The sequence below is a fragment of the Chrysemys picta genome, chromosome 18, assembly GCF_011386835.1.
Source record: "Chrysemys picta bellii isolate R12L10 chromosome 18, ASM1138683v2, whole genome shotgun sequence".
NCBI lineage: Eukaryota > Metazoa > Chordata > Testudines > Emydidae > Chrysemys > Chrysemys picta.
The window spans coordinates 8,832,085-8,852,625 of record NC_088808.1 but is presented as its reverse complement, the minus strand read 5'-3'; the positions used below and the strand labels follow the sequence as shown (position 1 = coordinate 8,852,625).

The window sequence follows — 20,541 nt, the reverse complement described above, 5'->3', positions numbered from 1 at the left end:
ACTGCCTTACTGCAAATGTGGATCAGGCCCTCTGTCCTTAACGGCAATATAAGTGAGGTTACTAGATGGATCAAAGGAACGGTAATGGAACACAGTGATGGCTAGGTCACTGCTTCAAATACAGCTCAGGTCAACGGTGACAGAACATTATGACCATCCAAGAGCCATGTTGGGGCCTATGTGAAATGATTCAGCGTGTTGGTGTCAACCTCACCGAACAGTCCCCACACTTGTTATTAGCTGACAGGCCCAGCTGAGGGGCCAAGGACTAAGTGGGCCATGGAGACTGAACAACCTCATCCTGCCAGGGAGTCAGGGCTGAGCCAAGTTGGCAGGGATGGAGTGGTGGCAAGCCTGGTTCGCCATAGCTCATATTGTAGCTGTTCTACAGATAGCTAGAGGGCTTCTGTTTCCAGGGCTGTCACCAGCACTAAATTCACTCAATAGCTCTGCGTATAAAAATGTACAGTAAATCAAACCCATCCCATTGAAGATTTCTTGCTAAATCAGAGAGAAAACATTTGCTGCTTAGCCTCCAAGTTACCTCTGGAGCTCCCTCTGGAATGAGATGGAGCAGTTCACTGCATGCCAGAGTCCTTTTCTTGTCACTGGGTAGAAGAGGCGACTCTTCAGACGAACTCTCCTCTCCTCTTCCCTGACCCGACTGGATCACTGTTTCCATAGTGACACAGAACTGGTCCAGATTGTGCCTCAGGGCTGACTGAAAAACACAAGGAGAGGTCTTGGGATCTCCAAAGGTGGGCAGCATTGTCTTTCTGCCTTTCCTCTCTGAGTAGCTGGCAAGGATAATTTATAAGGTCTGGTGCTGCAGTTATCAACAATTATCCACCCAGGAAAGAAGGGCATGAAAAAGATGTATGTTTGGCAGGATTCGATTTTTATCGGTGAATGTCAGTAACGTCAACTTCACTGCACGCACACACACACACACACACAAACAAACCAATGAAAAACTATTTCCATCAATATTAATAGAAATTTACTAATAGGCAAAGTACAGAAAATGCTGCTGGAGAATTACTGTCTGATTTAAGGATATTTACTTCCTATGTTTTGACATACAATGTTGACAATTAATGTTTTAACAGTCATCAAAGCTTTAACTTTTTGTATCTCAACACCTCCTGTCCTTAAATAATTATTGTCTGACTCCAGCGTACTGTATTGTCTGGCACCCGCCCCCACAATTTTCTGCAAATGTGAACATTTAAATTAATAGACCTCGAAAAAGTGCTTAAAAATAAACATCAATATTATCTGTCAAAATTATTTTAAAAAATAAACATCAAATTCTGCCCAGCCTAAAAATAGGTTAGAACCACCCACACTGCTTTGAGCTAGGAACTGCATTTCATCAGGTGGTGCATCTAACATGTGCTGTGCGTCCAGCATAGAATTTAACCTCCCTGCAGGAGGGACTAGGTCTATGGGTACGTCTTCACTTACCGGAGGGTCCGGCGGCAGGCAATCGATGTTCTGGGATCGATTTATCGCGTCTGGTTAAGACGCAATAAATCAATCCCGGATCGATCCCGGAAGTGCTCGCCGTCGACGCCGGTACTCCAGCTCGCCGAGAGGAGTACGCGGCATCGACGGGGGAGCCTTCCTGCCGCGTCTGGACCCGCGGTAAGTTCGGACTAAGGTACTTCGAATTCAGCTACGTTATTAACGTAGCTGAATTTGCGTACCTTAGTCCGAAGTGGGAGCTTAGTGGGGACCAGGCCTATGTCTTGTACAGCACCCAGGATTACAGATCAGGTTGTAATCCTCCTACTCACATTGGTCAGCAGTATCTCACACAAGTAAACCCAGTCATTTCAGCTATGTTACTTGTGTGACTAACTGCGCACCCTCAAGACATTCACAGTCCAGCCCTAAGCAAATAATAAAAAATAATGCTTTTGTCTGAAACGTGGGATGCCTGTTAGGTTGTTCAGTTTGCTTGTCACATTCCGCCCATGGCTGCATCCAACACTTCTCCAGTGGGACTTCTTCAGATTTCAGAGGATTACAGGAGTGGGGATTTGAAACGCACACTGGGACGTGGGCTCCTAACCAGCAATGACACTCCAGTGTGGAATTTACATATTCATGCACATCCTAGAGGAAAAGAGCTAGAGCGGTTTTTGAAGGGATTCGATTATATAACCTCAGTCAAACAGAATCGTCTCTTACTCCTTGAGCTGTCCCATTGATTTCAGTCGCACGGCTCAGGAAGTTAGGTACTACGCAGTGTGAGTGAGGGTATCAAAATCTGGCCCTGATTCTTGTTCATTTTCTTTCATTACATTTTTACGTTTCATTATCATGGGACAGATTTTGAGAAACGCGGGCACCCAATTGCACATGTGAACTGGACACGTATGCATACAATTGATTTGTGACACGCATTTCTAACAATCTGGCCCTAGATGAAGAAATTTACAACAGGGCCTGATCACAAGGAAATTCAAACAGGCGATCCTTTTTATTTTTATTAGATTCACTTTCAGATCAACACACAGAGCTCAATTCGCCACCACACTTTGTGCTGTTCCAGTGATGCACAGCAGCCACAAACCCAGCTCAGCTGGCTGGTGAAGCCATGTTTCTGGCTGTTTTGTGTAACTAGAGTGGGGTAAGACAACCAGAGTATACTTGGGAACCTGACCCATGCACTATACCCCTCATTTCTTCCGAATCCTAGAGGTTGTATGTAGCACAGTCAGCTCGGATTGCTCCAAGCATCGTTTACCTCGTGGTTTCTCTTCCGTTCTGTAATATAGCCTGCTAAGGAGTGACGACACTGCTCCAGGTTGAAATGGACAAAGCAAAGCTGATGATGGTGGGGAATGTTAAGGAAGGAACATTTTACAGGACAGACACCAATACAATTCCTTAATGCTCCATCTTTTGAGCTAGCAACGTATCTATCTGTACCCACTGCCTGCCAGTTTGGGGACTTCGGAGACAAGACACAGCTTCCACAGGCAAAGATTGGGACGGCCTATCTGCTTGTGCTGGAGGGACACACCTAGGAACTGAACTGGCATGCCGGGGTGACCAACTCCTGGCCCCAAAGAGCCGGCGCTGGGCTGGCCCCTGTGACGCTCACTCTGAGGGGTCAAGTGACCAGGGAGGGAGAGTTACAGGGGAAGGAGGCTGGTTGTTGCTCTCTACAGTTGCAGAAGAGGCAGCCATTTTGACTGACCCGGTCAGATGGCTGGAGGCCAAACCAGAGCCTTCCCTCCACAATGGTGAGTTTGGGCCCCAAAAAGCTACATCCATGAGGGCTGAAAAACCAGTGGTGCCCGTAGGCCCCGCTGCACTGGGAGCCAGGGGTCGGCCAGGTCTCATTACTGCCCAGGATGCTATCCAGCTGGACAGGAGAGTGGTTGGATGCATAGACAGGGATACCAGCCCTACAACCTGAGCTCCAGTCCCACTGCCCTTGTCAGGTCTGTGAGGAGACTATGGTGGGGGTATTTCTTGTCTGGGGGTTTTAGTGGTTGTTCTGGGAGGGCTGGGGCCTTATTTATTTATTTTCTCTGAGACCTTCACCTGTTCCCCTCCCCTTCTTTTAAATGACCTCTGTCTGGTCCAGGGAATAGACTGTGGTTTATTTTTACGTAGTCCTTGATTTTCTGTACTTGTGACCTAATAACCCGGAAGTTGCTGGTTTTGTGCTCCCAGCCACTAGATTGAGGCCCCAGTCACTAAGAAACCAGGACCCACTGATGCTTGTGGGTGGTGGCCACGGAGTCCCTGAGGAGGGGAAAATGAGGTGCTCCACCAATTTTGGGGATTGCGGGGGGTACACATCTATAGTCTTGCTTTGCATGATCAAGGGAATTCCAAAGCAATATGAAAGCTGAGAAAAGATATAGTCAAACACTGGAGTAAGACGGACAAAAATATACATCCTTGGGCCTAGTTCTGCTCTCTGACAAGCCCAGCACACATGCACAGAGCCGGAGCCTATTCCATTAGCCATCTTGATTAGTTAGAGGTGTAGCCAGGTTTGTCCAAACATCTAGTTCAAGTTCTCAAGTGTGTCACCCACACCTTCAAGTCTTTGCATAACTCCCCTCCTGCTTGCATCTCTCCTAATTTCTTCCTCCTCCCCTCTCAGCTCTTGGTTTCCTTTCCATTTCTAATCATTGTGCCTTCTCCCATGCTGCCTCTTATGCTTGGGGGGGGGGCAGGGAGTCTTTGTTTTCTTGTCCCCTTCTTCAACCCCCTTCTTCAACTGCACGTCTTCCAAGCTCTTGTGCGATAATCCACAAAAGTTCTCTTTAAAAAGTAGGGTCTGAGACTCACTTTCGTTTGGTCCTCTGGGCCTAAATTTTTAGAAGTACCTACTAATTTGGTGTCCCTCTATGTTGGGGGCAGGGGGCAATTTGAGACGTTTTAAAGAGGCCCAATTTTCTGAAAGCACTGGCACTCATCCTCTTAAAATCAGGCCCCTTTAAAGTGTCTAAGTAGGGCATGCAGAGTCAGGTGGCACTTGTGAAAATGGTGTATTAGGTGCCTTAATGAGTTTGTCTTCGCAACATAGAGTGTAAGCTCTAGGGGCAGGGACCACATGTTCCTTTATATTTGTACAGCCCTGAGCCCACTACTGGCACTCAACAAATAATAAAGAAGCCCATTGAACTCAGTTGGAGTCATTGTCTTCAGTGGGTCAGGCCCCAGATATGAAAAAAAAAAAACTCTGGAGAGCCTCTTTGATGAGAAGACTGATGATAAATACCTCCATGTCTGCAGGCACCAGCAATGAGGGGAAATTGTCTCACCCAGAAAGGATACCTGTAGAATGCTCTGGTGTCTGTCCATGGCATCTGCAACCCCCAGAAGTAAGTTGTGCTTCATGAAGACTTCATTGGCAGCTGCCAGCCTCACATCAGTATTCACGTGTATCTGTTAAATAACAGAGAAGATGTTAGCATGTCCCACGGTGACTTTCCAGGCCAGCCTGTAACCAGGAATTTTAAAGAGACAGTGACTCTGATGGTCCCAAAGTCCTAAGTCCCTGAAAACAAAGCAAAGAGAGAAACTATCCATTTCAGGTAGTCTTTTCAGAGGCGCTCAACTCTGGCCTAACTCTGCTGCCATTGAAGGAAGTTTACATACCAGGTCTATTCAACCAGAGTTCCCACCACAAAATGTGATATAATCCCAGAAGTTGGAGAGGGAAATGACTTGTAAGATCATTGTACCCGTTCCTTCTCCCACCAGTCAGTTCAGGATTATCTCAGACAGTCCTGTATATCTTCCAGTCTAGGTTTCAATATCTCAAACAATGGAGCTTCCCCTTTCTTTGGAAGATTAAGTCTATAGCTCTCATCGTTCGGCGCTTCATCCAAAGTCCATCATAGTCAACGTAAAGACTCTCATTGACTTCAGTGGGCTATGGATCAAGCCCGAGGACTTTTATTTTTTCTGATATGCAGCCTAACTTTATTTTTGCACCCCACTGGTTATTCTAATTATACTGTGCCCATTCTAAAATATTCTGTCCCTTCTTGGCAATTATGCTCTTCAAATACTTCTAGACAATTACCTTGTTCCCTAACTGTTTGCTTGGAAAGAAATACATAATTGAACACGTGAAAAATTTCTCCTTACCTTCCTTTGATGTTGGTCAATAATCAATATAACAACGATAGTAAGTGCTATGGCAGCCAACGTCACCAGAATGCTGACTTCCCAGTGGCACCCAAAGGAATACAGCTGCATGGTGGAGTAAATATTTGCCCAGACTGAGATGTAGAAAATCTGAAAAGACCCAGAGAGACTCAGAAAACAATACTCACAAAAATCGCGAAAGCAGAAGAAAGGTCAAGAGAACAAGAAAGTTCCCTTCTCATAAATTAGATAAACTACCAGGGATTTTCTGAGAGTCAATGGACAAAAGGTCCTTCTAATAAGAATCACGGGGGAGAGAGAGGTCTAGAATGAGAGTTGGGATTGAATGAGATCCTGATCATCAAAGACAGCAGATGAATTCTTGATGGTGTTTCATACTTAGGATTTCAACCAAGTTCCTACATTTTTAGTAAGAAACAGATTCCCCCGGGTGTATTGATAATAATACTTATTATAGTCACTGTGTTTATAAAGTTCCCACACCACGATGGGTACAGCCAAGACAGTTAAAATACAATAATGCAAAAACGATGTACAGTGGCACCTGCCTGAAGGGACCACTCTAGGGACTAATGAAGGCAATGAGTCGTATTCATTTGGGGATACCTTGGAGTGGTATCTTAAGACAGGACGTTGCCTGATGGGAAGTATAGATTAGAGATGGACTGAAAGGTAGGTATGATACAGCGTGGTACAATGTTATATGGGATGGATAGATAGATAAATTAGACAGGTTAGATCAATAATACCAAACAGAAAAATATTAAAAATCTAAACACTGCAGCATTAGCGAAAATACAATGGCTGACATTAAAAAATACCTCTGACTATTCATGTGTTCATGAAAAGGGGCCTGAAAGATGGTGAAAATATAATTGAGTCCCATTTTAAGACTCCTCGGCCCTGCCAGAGAAGTGAGAAGACCTCAGGGTACATGAGAATGAGGTCCAGAGTGTTTTCAGATCATGTTGGAGAGCTGAGAAGGATGGGCTGAGGCAGATGCTTCCAGTAAATGAGTTCCATCCCCATTAAAGCCACCACAGCGAAAGCTTTGCTAGCTGGCAGCCTGTGGTGGGACTCCTGAAAAGTTGGCAGTGTGCATACCTGCCTCATTATACAGCAATCTCAGCAAGATGGGATTTTCAATGGGGCCTCAGGGAGTTAAGTGCTCCACTCCCACTGAAAGTTAATAGGGGTTGGACACTTAACTCCCATTTGTGCCTTTGAAAATTCAATCCCTTCTCTAAACTCCCATTGAAATGGCACCTAACTCCCTTAGGCTCCTGTGAAAATCCCCAAGGCAATTTCATTGTACATCAGTAACCGCACATACCAATTAACCTCAATGAGAGGCCGTGATCCTTACCACAGCAATGGCTATCCCAAAAGCTCTGGAGTTGTAGAACATGTATCTTCTTACTTCAGGTTCCAGAATGGCATTTTGAATTAAATTCCTCCACTGATCCATTGTCATCTGTTCAGAAATCAAAAAACAAACAAATCCCACTCACTTTTTCATGCAGATCTCTAAGAACAATCAGAAGGAGAGTAGAATGGCAATCGCCAAGAGCCAGGCCAGCATTTCACATGATTAGATTATGAGACTGGAGATTCAATGGGATTGGCCTGTGTCCCAGACTCTGCCTCCAAACAAGGAACGTTGGCCCAAATTCTGATCTCATTTATATTGGTATAACAGAGAAAAATCTGGCCTAAAAAAAGCCTATTTGTGCCTCAATTTCCTCATTTGTAAATGATACCACCAACCTTTGTAAAGTGCTTTGAGATCCTCATGCTTTCTGTATAACTAAGGATACACCTACCTGCAGAGTTGCAGCAGTTGCAGAAATTTTACTGATGGGATCTTAAACCAATTTAGTTAAACCAGTGCAAAAGGCTGTCTGAACATTCATTATATTGGTTTAAATCAAACTTATTTCGGTTTAGCTGAAGTCAGTCAGGAACAGGTTTAAGCAAAACTGAAATAAGCCCCTCGTAAACTGAAATAAGAGAGTCCACACAAGGGTTTGCACCATTTAACTAAAGAGTGTGTGTGTGTGTGTGTGTGATTGCCCTGATCATGCAGTCAGCCCCGCTCGCCCTGAAAGCAGTGAAACTCTTTCTGAGGCAGAATCACTGTATTGATATGAAAGTGCAAAAGGACCCATCATGGGAGCTCATGTCAGACCAAGATCATATTTAAAGGTGAGAGTTTGCCATGCTGTGTCCATCACAGACACCTCCAGCTCTGCTCCATCCCTTTCTGTCTTCAGCACAATGAATGGTTTGTCTAATTGCTCACTGACCCTTGGCAAGCATGTTACTCAAGTCTCTCTCTCCACTAACAACGGGCCCATACTTGCTCCCATTTGAGCCACTGGGAGTTTGACCATTGACTTCAGTGGGAGCAAGATTGGATCTTTTAGTGCTAAGATCAGGTCTTTTAGTGAAACAGACTGGAGAATCATAGAATCGTAGGACTGGAAGAGACCTCGAGACCATCCCTGACAGGTGTTTGTCTAACCTACTCTTAAAAATCTCCAATGATGGAGATTCCACAACTTTCCTAGGCAATTTATTCCTTGTTTAACTATCCTGATAGTTAGGAAGTTTTTCTTAATGTCCAGTCTAAACCTCCCTTGCTGCAGTTTAACACTTTAACCTGTCTGGTCATTCAGTGACAGACCTGCGGGTGGCTATATTACAACAGAAAAACTTCAAAAACAGACTCCAAAGAGAGACTGCTGAGCTAGAATTGATATGCAAACTAGACACAATCAACTCCGGTTTGAATAAGGACTGGGAATGGCTGAGCCATTACAAACATTGAATCTATCTCCCCTTGTAAGTATTCTCACACTTCTTAACGGTCTGTACTGGGCTAGCTTGATTATCACTTCAAAAGTTTTTTTTTTTTTCTCTTAATTAATTGGCCTCTCAGAGTTGGTAAGACAACTCCCACCTGTTTATGCTCTCTGTATGTGTGTATATATATCTCCTCAATATATGTTCCATTCTATATGCATCCGAAGAAGTGGGCTGTAGTCCACGAAAGCTTATGCTCTAATAAATTTGTTAGTCTCTAAAGTGCCACAAGTACTCCTGTTCTTCTTTTAAGCCCATTGTGTCTTGTCCTATCCTCAGAGGTTAAGGAGAACATTTTTCTCCCTCCTCCTTGTAACAATCTTTTATGTACTTGAAAACTGTTAATATGCCCCCTCTCTCTCTTCTCTTCTCCAGACTACACAAACCCATTTTTTCAATCTTCCCTCGTAGGTCATGTTTTCTAGACCTTTAATCATTTTTGTTGCTCTTCTCTGGACTTTCTCCAATTTGTCCACATCTTTCCTGAAAAGTGGCACCCAGAACTGGGCACAATACTCCACTGAGGCCTACTCAGAGTGGAGTAGAGTGGAATAATTACTTCTTGTGTCTTGCTTACAACACTTCTATTAATACATCCCAGAATTATGTTTGCTTTTTTTTGCAACAGTGTTACACTGTTAACTCATACTTAGCTTGCGATCCACTATGAACCCCAGATCCCTTTCCGCAGTACTCCTTCCTAGGCAGTCATTTCCCATTTTGTATGTGTGCAACTGATTGTTCCTTCCTAAGTGAAGTACTTTTCATTTGTCCTTATGGAATTTCATCCTATTGACTTCAGACCATTTCTCCAGTTTGTCCATTTTGAATTTTAATCCTGCACTCCAAAGCACTTGCAACCCCTCCCAGCTTGGTATCATCCACAAACTTTATAAGTGTACTCTCTATGCCATTGTCTAAATATTGAACAGATATTGAAGATATTGAACAGAACCAGACCCAAAACTGATCCCTGTGGGACCCCACTCGTTATGCCCTTCCAGTTTGACTGTGAACCACTGATAACTACTCTCTGGGAACGGTTTTCCAACCAGTTATGCACCCATCTTATAGTAGCTCCATCTAGGTTGTATTTCCTTTATTTGTTTATGAGAAGATCATGCAAGACAGTAACAAAAACCTTACCACCACTTCCCCACCATTCACTAGACTTGTTACCCTGTCAAAGAAAGCTATTAGATTGTGTAGCAGGGTGGTACCCCGCCTGCCCTGAAGGGATTAAAACAGCCCTGGGGGAAGGTTGTGGCTGACAGCTGCAAAGCTGGGCTGATTGAGGAAGCAGCCACAGCTGGGCCATCCCCCAATCAGGCCCAGCTGGCCTGTATAAAAAGGCTGTGAGCCAGGAGCCCAAACAGTCTCTCTCTGCATTCAGAGAGAGAAGGGCCTGGCTGCAGGGAGCTTGACACAGGGTACCTGAGTGGAGCAGGGCTGGGGAAAGGCTGGGGAGCTCCACCCTGGAAAGCCCCAGGCTGCGGCCTAGCATTGGGCTAGAAGGTACTGGGGGTTGCAGAGGGCAGCCCAGGGGTAGGCCAAGGCAGCAGGTCCAAACCCAACCTTACCTGTGATGAGTGGCCTATACTGCAGTCTGCCCCAGGGAGCGGGGGCTAGTTGGTGACTGGCAGTGGCCTTATCCTGAGGTGAGGCAGGGATAGTGGGTGGGGGTTCCCCAGGGAGGGGAGACCCTAGTACTGAGGGGTGTACTGCCAGGGGGCAGCACCCCAGATAAAAGGGCACCAGGGTCTGGGAGGGACACGGGGCCAGAGGACAGGCGGATCACCAGCCTGCAGGGGGCACTCCAGGACGCTGGAAGAGCTAATTCCCTGGACGACCAGCAGGAGGCGCCGCAGGGGTGAGTCCACTCCTCTACAGATTGGTTTGACACGATTTGTTCTTTACAAAACTGTGCTGACTGGTACGTATCCCCTTATTATCTTCTAGGTGTCTGCAAACTGATTGTTACGAGCTGCAGGGCTTGTTTACATGCACTGGTTTAAAATCACACCAGTTCAACTGACTCAACTCCGTGTGTAGACAAGCCCTGAGTTATACAGAGCACTTATCGCCAGAGGATCTCAAAGCACTATCATTGTACTTTGTAATATCACTTTCTCAGACGCAGCTGAAATTTATACACGCCCAACCTCTTTGAAGGCTATAAGTTGTGATGATTGGGCTAAGCCAATGTGACTGCAGGGCAGCGATGCAGACAGTCAAAGGGGGTAGAGGAGTGCAACACCTTGCTACCCTCAATGATGCAGCACTTAGATGGCTGAATAATTTAGATATCGACTTGTGATGCACATGAAAGATGACTGAAGTCAGTAGGATTGCCCAGGTGTAAGCGATAGCCCTCTTCCTATAGGCCATCTATACTTCTTGCATCTGAAGAAGTGAGGTTCTTACCCACGAAAGCTTATGCTCCCAATACTTCTGTTAGTCTCAAAGGTGCCACAGGACCCTCTGTTGCTTTTTACAGATTCAGACTAACAAGGCTACCCCTCTGATACTATACTTCTGAGTGACATATATGAAGTAGACCCCGATTTCTTGTAACAGGTGCAAGTGACACCGGCATAAAAATACCCATCACCCTGGTAAGCCATCAAGTAGCCAGGTTCCCGGTGAGGAGCTAACCTGAATTCCAAAGGTCTTCAGTTTCTCTGCACAAAGCTCCATATCAAAGAAGGTGGAAGAGCAGGTATTGCTAGCAGTGAGAACCATAAGCACTTGGCCATTGTGAAACTCTGCAAAAAGAATCGGAGGAGAAGGCTGGGTGTGATCATAAGGGACTGCGCTGTGGTGTGTTTTCCTCATGAGTGCTGAAGTGGGCTTGCAAATTGAGGAAGTAGCAGATTGCACTGAGAAGCTCTCAGCATGTGATGGACTCTGAATTCTTCCTCAATCGTTTCTAAGAAAATCACAACACGAAGAGCTGCGCAGCCTTCTGGCTATATTGGAGGGACCAAGGGCTGAAAGGTAAGGAGACCAAATCCTACGTGTGCCCAAAGAGGAAGTGATCTGACCTGGGAAGGGCTCATGTGCCAGTCCCGTGGGTGACAAGACAATGGATTCAACCCACTCAAAACAGCTGTGAAGATCTGTGACAAATGGCTTTAAGGCCCAGCTCCTTGAAAGTATTTAGGAGCCTAACACCCATTGATTTCAATGGTATCTAGGTGCCTAAATACCTTTGAGAAACTGGGCTTAAGGCACTGCTGTCTTGGCTGAGGATAAGGCAGAGCACTGTAAAGTCTACCCCACCCCCTCCTACCCATGGCACACCTCGCCCCACCCTCTGCACCAGCTCTGCCCCACCCACGGATTCCCCTGTGTTGGGTAACAACAAGGAAGCTAAATTCCTTCTCACACAAAGGTGTGGCCCATCCAGATTAAAATCCATGGAATAGGCATATTTCAAGACCTGTGGGGTACGTGAATGAAACAATGTTCTACGTGTTTGCTGAGATGAACTACATCATCCGAAAGCGAGCTGTCTGGTCTAGTAGCGCAGGAGTCGGCAAACCTGGGTTCTATTCCGAGCCCTGCCGCTAACCCACTCTGTGACCTTAGGCAAGTTACTCAGGACAAAGGCTAATAATTTTGGGTGCCCAGTTTTAGCCCCAGGGATTTTCAAAGGTGCTGGGCATCCCGCAACTTCAGTTGAAGCCAAAGGAAGCTATGAGGGCTCAGGACCTCTGCAAATCAGGCACTAGCTACTAGATGTCTTAAAATGGGCATACCAGAAACAGAGACGCTCAAAATGAATGGACCCTTTTTAAAACGTTTACATGGCTTCATTTCCAGGTGAGCTGAGCACCTGCAGCTCCCACTGATGTCTTTTAAAGTCACTTTGAAACCTTGGGCCCTGATCTTGCAGCTGAATCTGCCCAGGGCAACCACCTGGCGAGCTATGCATGAAACGTGTGCTACCGGAGCGAATTGCTATTATTGTATCAGATGGACACGGAACTTTAGTCCGTTCCTAAAAGAGTGTTGCATTAAGCAACATAAACAGAGCAAGGCTTTGTCAGTCACTTTACAAATCCAGGCTAAGATCTTCACAAGTGATTTATGACTTTGGGTGCCCCAATTGAGATGCCTTAAAGGGGTCTAATTTTCAGCAGGGTACTCCTGAGAAGCAGGCCTCTTTAAGGTGTACCACATTGGGCTCTCCAAACTTGAGGTACCCAAAATTACTAGCCACTTTTTTGTAATTCTTGGCCATGGGGTGTGTTCTTTATTTTTGCTTAATTACACTTCTACCCCAATATAACGTGACCCGATATAACACTAATTCAGATATAACGCAGTAAAGCAGTGCTCCGGGGGGTCGAGGCTGCGCACTCCGGCGGATCAAAGCAAATTTGATATAACGCGGTTTCACTTATAACACGGTAAGATATTTTGGCTCCCAAGGACAGTGTTATATCGGGGTAGAGGTGTATTATAATGGTTCTATTTCTTCAATTGAAAATGAGCAGCCCTAAAAAAAAAAATGTAGCTTCTCTTAGTTCAATGCCACCTGATTCAGAATGTCATTGTTGCAATCAATAGTTTGAGCTATTTGCTTACCTTTCACCCAGTGAAGGGAGCTGTCATCTGCATGGGTCCCACAGTAGGAGAGGGGACTTTGTTTCTCAGCTCCGTCTGCTTGGCTTTCACAGGCCATGGTGAAGAAACGGGCTTCATGCGGATCGCTATCTTCTGCAGTCATAAATCCAACACTCCATAGTCACAATTCTTCCCCTTTCCTCTTCTACTGCATAGAAACACCCAGTTAAATCTAAGTGAACACATTAAAAAGACTGTTCTCCTTGCTGTGGACTAGACGGTGATACTCTTATTCACACTGAAGAAAAGTCCCATTAATTTGCTTGTGATGTAATATTTGACTTGAGCAAGGGAGTCACAATCTTGCCTGCAAGGAGGAAGAGACATGACAGCACCTGGCACAAAAAGCCCTTGCAGCACAGCTGCCTACCAACTCTTAGGAGCACTGCGGACTCTGCTCCTGATGGACTTTGCCCAAATGCTTAATGGAGTACTCTTGGGTCAGCTCCAGAGTCCTCATGAATAAAGCATACCCATGTCATCCCCATGTATATGTATGATGCTGCAGGCATGGGTGCCAGGCGTCCACACCTCCCATCTATGAGGCAACAGCCCTCTTTGTTCATGGGAAAAGCCGTCCTTTAATTAAACACGATCATGCACATTTTGTAGGCTATTAATCCACAAATGGGCCTCTCCTGAGCCTGTTGAAGCCAGTGGGGAGCTTGGCCATTTTCTTCCATGGGAGAAGGATCGGGGGCCAGTGAGAATATACATTACTGAGGCTTTGAAGCAGCCAAGTCACTGAACTGTAAATATTGGACACTGAGCAGGTGCATCATAATGGACTACTGCGTGAGAAAGAGAAAACCAATTCAGATAAGAAATGATGATACAGTGATGGGAACATTACAAATGCAAAGAGAAAGAGACAGACAGACTAGGGCTTCCACCCAGCACCCGCAGGGAACCTTTGCGCTGGGTCAGAAATGCCTGGGTAACTTTTTGTTCTCATTTTCACCCTCGCCTGTGCATTTCAGTTCTCAGTTCCAGAAACAGAAGTCACACAGCCCTGTGAGAGAGACAGCGTGTGTCAGATATAACAATATCCTGGACAAAGCTTATTGGATTCATTGTAAGGATTTTAGGAGTACGGTAGCACCTTGGAGTTACGAACCCCAGAGTTACGAACTGACCAGTCAACCACACACCTCATCTGGAACCAGAAGTATGCAATCGGCACCAGCAGAGTCCAAAAAAAAAAAAAAAAGAGCAAATATAGTACGGTGCTCTGTTAAGTGTAAACTACTAAAAAATAAAGGGAAAGCAGCATTTTTCTTCTGCATAGTAAAGTTTCAAAGCTGTATTAAGTCAATGTTCAGTTGTAAACTTTTGAAAGAACATGACGTTTTGTTCAGAGTTATGAATATTTCCGAGTTACAAACAACCTCCATTCCCAAGGTGTTTAACTCTGAGCTTCTACTGTATGTTGGATTAAAAATGCAAATGTTAATGTATTATTGTGGGAGGTAGATGTCTCTGAGAGACACATGATCAGTGTAAACCCTGGGACGTATTATGAGCTTCAATGGATTCATTTAAACAATGTACCGGACATGAATGATTTTTTTTAGTTGAGCGGAAATACCGGGGGACGGGGAGGAAATGCAAATCCCCATCTCCAGACACAACCTCTTGAAGCTACACCCTGAAGAGCAACCCCCTGTTTATCTGTTCCCAGCATCCCAAGGTCAAAGGTCCCAACAGCATAAAGGAGGGACTCTCAGATTCATAGGGGTGCTTGCTCTGAGCTAATGCTGTGAGGAACTTGTAAGCACAGCAAAACCGCTTGGTGGGTTTGAAGGACTGCCCCACCCCCAGAGGCCTTGCTGGGGTAGGGTAGGGTGGTCTCCGGTAAGATTATTAGCATGTGTGTAGGTTCCTTTAGTGTTTTAATATGTTTTCTCTGTAATGCTTTCGCCTTAAGAATAAATGGGCTTGCTTAGAAAAGCTGTGTGGTACCTTATAATTAGGGGCAATTATGCCATTTCTAGCCTCTGAGGAGACAGCAAAGCAGGCCTGCTTAGGCAGTCTGACTTGCTGGGGAACTCACAGCGTAGGTGGGAAACCGTTCAGCCCAGTCAGAAGGCAGCATGGTAAGGTCTCCGCCCGAGAGAGCTGATGGTTGGGAGCCAGAAGCCAAAAAGCAGGCGCTCTTGCTGGATACAGGGGCAGTTGCCCTGGACCGTGACATGGTGCTTGTGAGATTTTGAGTTCCATGTTGCTGATGCAGGAGGTTTGTATCGTTCAGCTCAGCAGCCAGACTGGGGAGGCTTATCCCAAATGAGCATCTGAATGTTCCGAGGCTTGTCCTGCATCAGTAACTGCCCTACGGGCCTGGGGCTCCTCTGCATCTCTATGAGCACACGGATGATGCTCCACAATTACTCTTCACTTCTCGACCCTTACTTGTGTTCCCATGCACCTGTGTTGCAGCTGCAGGGCTCCCTCACAAAGCCTATCAATGCTGTTCCACAATCAGATATGAGATTACTCTGTTTGCATCCCCTGGTGTCACTGAGGTTTAATCCAGTCACATAAATCCATGATAGTCATCAGCTAAAGTGCAGTCAAGCAGGAACCGGATGCAACAGAAACTACATTAAAAGATCGTTATGATTGCAGCAGGAACCCACAAAGGACAGGAAACTCAGTTAAAGGAGTAAAGCTCTGATACTTTGGCACAACAGGAGAGGGGTGTGTGTGTGTGTGTGTGTGAATTTGACCCATGCAGTGGTGGCATTTTTCAGACTGAGTGTTTAGGGGGGTGAGTAGTTGTGCAATCTCAAGAAAATGAGTGATCTGCTGTGGCAGGGAATACCATGAAATATCTCCATTGTGACAGCAGCTATTTACACACTCACACACTCACACTCACACACACACACCAAGCCCTTCTCCACCAGATCACATCACCCTGACGCCAGCCCAAATAAGGAACATTCTTGTCCTCAAAAAAAAAAAAAAAAAAAAAAAAAAAAACCCTCTCCATCCTATTGTCCTTGATTGAGGGTGAAATAAACTCTTCTCCCCAGGTCAAAAGATAGGTGGTGAATGTCACTATCCCTCCTGGTCTCGCCCTCAATTCCTGCCCTTTGGTGGCAAACGGGGAGGACAATGAAAAAAAGAAAACAAGAGATATAACCAAGCCACAGCACAGAGTTAAGAGCCATACACCCACTGAACGCGCCATCAATGCTGGTAGCATATAAAGCGACCGCTGATTCGGGATCCGCAGGGTTAGATGTGACAGACATTTCAGTCACATGAAAAGAGTTTCCCATTGGAGAAAACTTCAGAGGGAAAAGCTGGCTCAGAGCAGGCAATGAGTGCTGGCAGTTCACAGACAGCAGCAGAGCTGCTGCTGGAAACCAGCCCCTCCTACCCAGGAAGAGGGTGCAAATTCCATAGCTTCACCATTACCTTTTTATCCAGCGTGCATCTCATTCCACGGGGTTCTCCATTAGTGTGGAAGCAATGCCCCTCTGTGGAGATCTGTCCTTCTTCCAACTCCACCCTCCCTTCCTCTCTTCTTAGGTTCTCCTCTTCACCTCCAAAGTGCTCTGGGACTCTGCCTTTGTCTCCTCCTATGCTCCCTCCCATCCCATATGCTCTGCCAATCTACTATTGTGAATACTCCCTTTGCCTCCTTCACTCACTCCGGGCTACTGTACTTCCTTTTGTGACACCTCATGTTCTTAGCTAAGCTCCAGGTTAATGTTCAACCAGATCTATTCCCCTTGTCCTTCAAGAGACAAGCTCACCTAGTTCGTGTTGTCTTCTGTATCCAATGAGTCCACCCCATTCACTTCCTTCTCTCATCCTGTCTTGTGTATGAGCATGTCCATCGCGGTACCTACCCTTTGTGCCTTAACACTGTTGAACCTTGGGATGAGGACCTCTTTCTTGTTTGCTATTGTACAGTGTGGCTGCTGCAGAAATAAATCATCCTCATTTGCCTTGATCCAAATGAATACACTGGTGCAACCCACGGAAGTCACAGCAGCATATTCGCCCCCACCCTGCCTCTCGCTTTCGTTACACTGTGTTGCAGGCACCAACTTGCAAAATAGCTCATGTGCGTGAATATTTTCCCCTCGGCATGTTGTATCTGGTGGTTTTAACCCTGTAGAGTGCCTACACAGTGTTTCCCCATCTGTTACAACTGTAGAGCCTCCGGATTTCAAATACCTCAAAGTCTGGGGGAGTTCAGAGCTGGGGTTAAGCCCCACAGGTTTAGTGGAGGTCCAGGAAGCTGATCATCAACATGGTCCAAAGGGGACACTTTCCCTTAAACAAGAAGAGGAGGGTCACCTTGTATTCTCAGCTGCAACCAGTGTAAAATGAACCTTCTCCCTTCCCACCCCACCCCAGGGTTGCATCATCTAAACTGCCGGGGGTTTATTAGCCAAAGCAGAGCTTTAACAATGGGATGGCACCCTTGGAGTCTGCAGTGAAAGCCTTCAGAAGATGGCCACTGACATTGAGCACCGTGCAACTTGTCTTCGCTGACTGCGCTCATTTCCAGCAGGGTGACATTTCCTTTACCAGAATATTTGACTCATAAGAAATAACTGCTTTGATCAAGGTTCTGATTCATTGTTCTCACTGAAGGCTCTGCCCCTATCAGTCATCCCCAAACCACACACACACACAAACAGAGTGCTGTTGTTGAGAGGTACCAAACTATGCACTCATCCCCGTAAAACAAGCCCAGTGAACAAACACTGATGGCAGTAGCTGTGCTCTTTTCTTAAAAGACAGCCACGGCTGCCATGCATATCCCTTTCCCAGCTACAGAAGGCAGGAATTAAGCAAAGCTGTGGCAAACACGTCTCTCTCTGAAATACATAGAGATTGGAGATTTCGCACCAATTGCTCAAGGTTGGGGAGTAATATACAGTACTAAGAAATTGGCCACGCAAATAAACAGACAAATGTAGATAAGAGGAAAGGGAGATACATACCCAGCCCTGGGAATTTATTGGATGTTTACAAGAATCGACCGTCAAATTAGGACATTTTCCTGGCTTCCCTTACAAATAAACTGCTGCAGAGAGAGACCAAGAAAAGATGTGTTAGTTTTGCATTAGGGGTCTGATCCATTGTAGTGGGTGGAAAGCCTCCCAATCACTTTAGGAGGGTTGGTAGTGGGTCTAAGGCCAGGCCTATATTAGGAGCCCTTAATTGGGGGTATAGAATACCAGTATACTGCACCAGTAAGGCACTCCTTATGGGGACAGAGCACATACCAGCCAAACTGTGCTTTTGTTGGCATAGCTTACTTCAGTTCCCTCCCTCACCCCCTTCCACACACCCCAAGTGAAAGAAACTATCCTGGTAACAGCAGTTTTACCCATATAACTGTCTCTCTTCTAGGGGGGTTTGCCAGCACAGCGACATCAGTCAGGGATCCCACCTCTCCATTCCCCTGACTGGCATAGACCTGGCCTAGATCAGATCCTAGTTGTGGACTACTCACATCTGATTCAAAACATGAGGCTGCACTCAAAGGACACACGCTGTACCATTTCCCTACCTGCTGCATCCAACCCAGCTTCTCCCAGAGAAATGAGACAGGATCAGCCATAAAATCAGAGGGAGTCACGCCATAGTTTGCTCTCCATTGTGTAACACGCAACACCGGGATTATAGCTTCCCCCAAGCAAAGGGGTGGGGTGGGAAGGGAGAAGGTTCATTTTACACTGTCTGTAGTCAGGATGTTGCCATAGAATTGGGACACACCAGAAACAAACAATCGCAAGTGGTTCCAGGGAGGCATGAGACAGATCTAGTCCAGGATCGTAGCACACTTGTTTATACTAGCGAATGGTGACTAAAATTTAAAAAAAGATTAGCTCCACTTACTGCACATACTCCCCCGGTGATTCTCATCTAGCCTGGAATTTCTCTCGTTTGGTTTACTCTGATCCTTACTAGGCAATGTGTTCATTGAAACATAGGAACTGCTTTGACTTCATAGCTGCCTTATTGCATTGGCCACTGCAGGCTGTCTCTCTGTTGTCATTAGCACACCGTATCATCTCCCCTCTACAAACACAGGTAGGCAAAGCTCAGGATGCAATTGCATAGGCATTGCATCAGAACGAGTAACTGCATCTTCCTTCTCTTCTCCCCCAGCTAAGGATCCAGGCATGGCAATGGAACAGTGGCCTGGTGTTTAGAAAGGATACTGAACGCAGGTTATTAAAAATGGCCCTGTGGCAAACCACAGATGGGGGTAATAAAAATGACACTGAATCGCTCTGGCTGCTTGCTTTGTGATTAGCTACAGTGCATAAACTCTGGTACTCTTGAGCAAAAATTACCTTTGGGAGCTGATCTCAGAGCCAAAGCCCGGCCCCCTTGATACAAAGCCCTGGCTGGGATAATTTAGTTGGTGTTGGTCCTGCTTTGAGCAGGGGGTTGGACTAGATGACCTCCTGAGGGCTCTTCCAACCCTGAGATTCTATGATTCTAAGTGCCAAAATTCCAATGGATTTCAAAGGAACCAGAGTTTTAGCAGAGGGGCAAATCCTGCCAGCCCCTTCCATGGATCCAGAGGAGCCTTAAATCTAGTGGGTCTGTTATGCAAGCAGGACTCCAGCTGCTTTTATGCAGGTAAGTTGGAGTGGGCTGCAGCGTGTGCCTCTGTCATTTTGTGCATCCACCTGGAGTGACAGGGCTGCCAGAGCCTAGTGGCTCCTGAGCATCAAGTCTCCTGCTCCTCTGTTATCTTTCCTCCCTAGAGATCACCAGTGCCAACTCCTGTTACTTTAGAAAAGCAATTGGCAAACAAATGAGGAAACGACTAGCCTGAAAGGCCCTGAAGTCACAAATAAGGAGATTGAAATGTTTAGGCTCAGCACGGAGGCTATTTGAGAAATTATAACAAAGTCTCCGAAGGCATGCACAGCTCTAAAGCAGAAAGGGCCCTAGAAGCCCTGGGGATCCTCAGACCAGTATCAAATCTTCCTTTAGATCTTCTCTCACAATATACACTCTCTCTCTCTCTCTCTCTCTCTCTCCGGTCCAGTGTTGAGTATAGCCCGTCAGAACCCAAGGATCAGGAGCCATTAGGGTTAATTATATTTCAAGATGTTTCTCAAATTATACATTTGAGATCAAAAATTGATCTTGCTTAATGGGGAATGTGCAGCTCTTGCTTTTTCTACCCAAGTCTTATTTCCTGCCCAGATGAGGTAAATTATTTTTTGGTTATGGTAATGCAACAACCCTTTCTTGCATCTCAAATTAAAAATAAGGAAGCTAGCAGTTTTCAGTCTGGCTAACAGCTCTGGTATTGATCCAACAGTTTCCTTAGTAGATATTTTGAGGTAGCTGAATGTAATTTAATATCTATTTAATTATTCTCAAGCCAGTCTAAGCAACCAT

The 20,541-nt window shown here is 45.7% G+C and overlaps 1 protein-coding gene across 12 annotated transcripts in view; it reads right to left on the bottom strand.

Annotated features, from left to right (window-relative positions):
* The window catches only part of TMEM268 (transmembrane protein 268), a 28,751-nt gene that overhangs the window by 1,781 nt on the left and 6,429 nt on the right, over nucleotides 1-20,541 (bottom strand). Inside the window, exons 1-10 of one of the 12 annotated variants that reach the window (XM_065572511.1) lie at nucleotides 19,015-19,320; nucleotides 18,114-18,196; nucleotides 17,338-17,436; nucleotides 13,108-13,318; nucleotides 11,170-11,279; nucleotides 7,016-7,123; nucleotides 5,629-5,778; nucleotides 4,810-4,920; nucleotides 2,756-2,836; nucleotides 545-721 (exon numbers count right to left, since the gene is read on the bottom strand). In XM_065572511.1, coding sequence (XP_065428583.1) covers nucleotides 545-721; nucleotides 2,756-2,836; nucleotides 4,810-4,920; nucleotides 5,629-5,778; nucleotides 7,016-7,123; nucleotides 11,170-11,279; nucleotides 13,108-13,249 — 879 coding nt within the window. In that variant the 5' untranslated portion in view covers nucleotides 13,250-13,318; nucleotides 17,338-17,436; nucleotides 18,114-18,196; nucleotides 19,015-19,320. Of the gene's footprint in view, nucleotides 1-544; nucleotides 722-2,755; nucleotides 2,837-4,809; nucleotides 4,921-5,628; nucleotides 5,779-7,015; nucleotides 7,124-11,169; nucleotides 11,280-13,107; nucleotides 16,129-16,569; nucleotides 17,192-17,337; nucleotides 17,437-18,113; nucleotides 18,197-19,014; nucleotides 19,321-20,541 lie in introns of those variants that run through there. The other 11 variants (XM_065572513.1, XM_065572517.1, XM_065572510.1 and 8 more) reach the window with 11 other exon arrangements.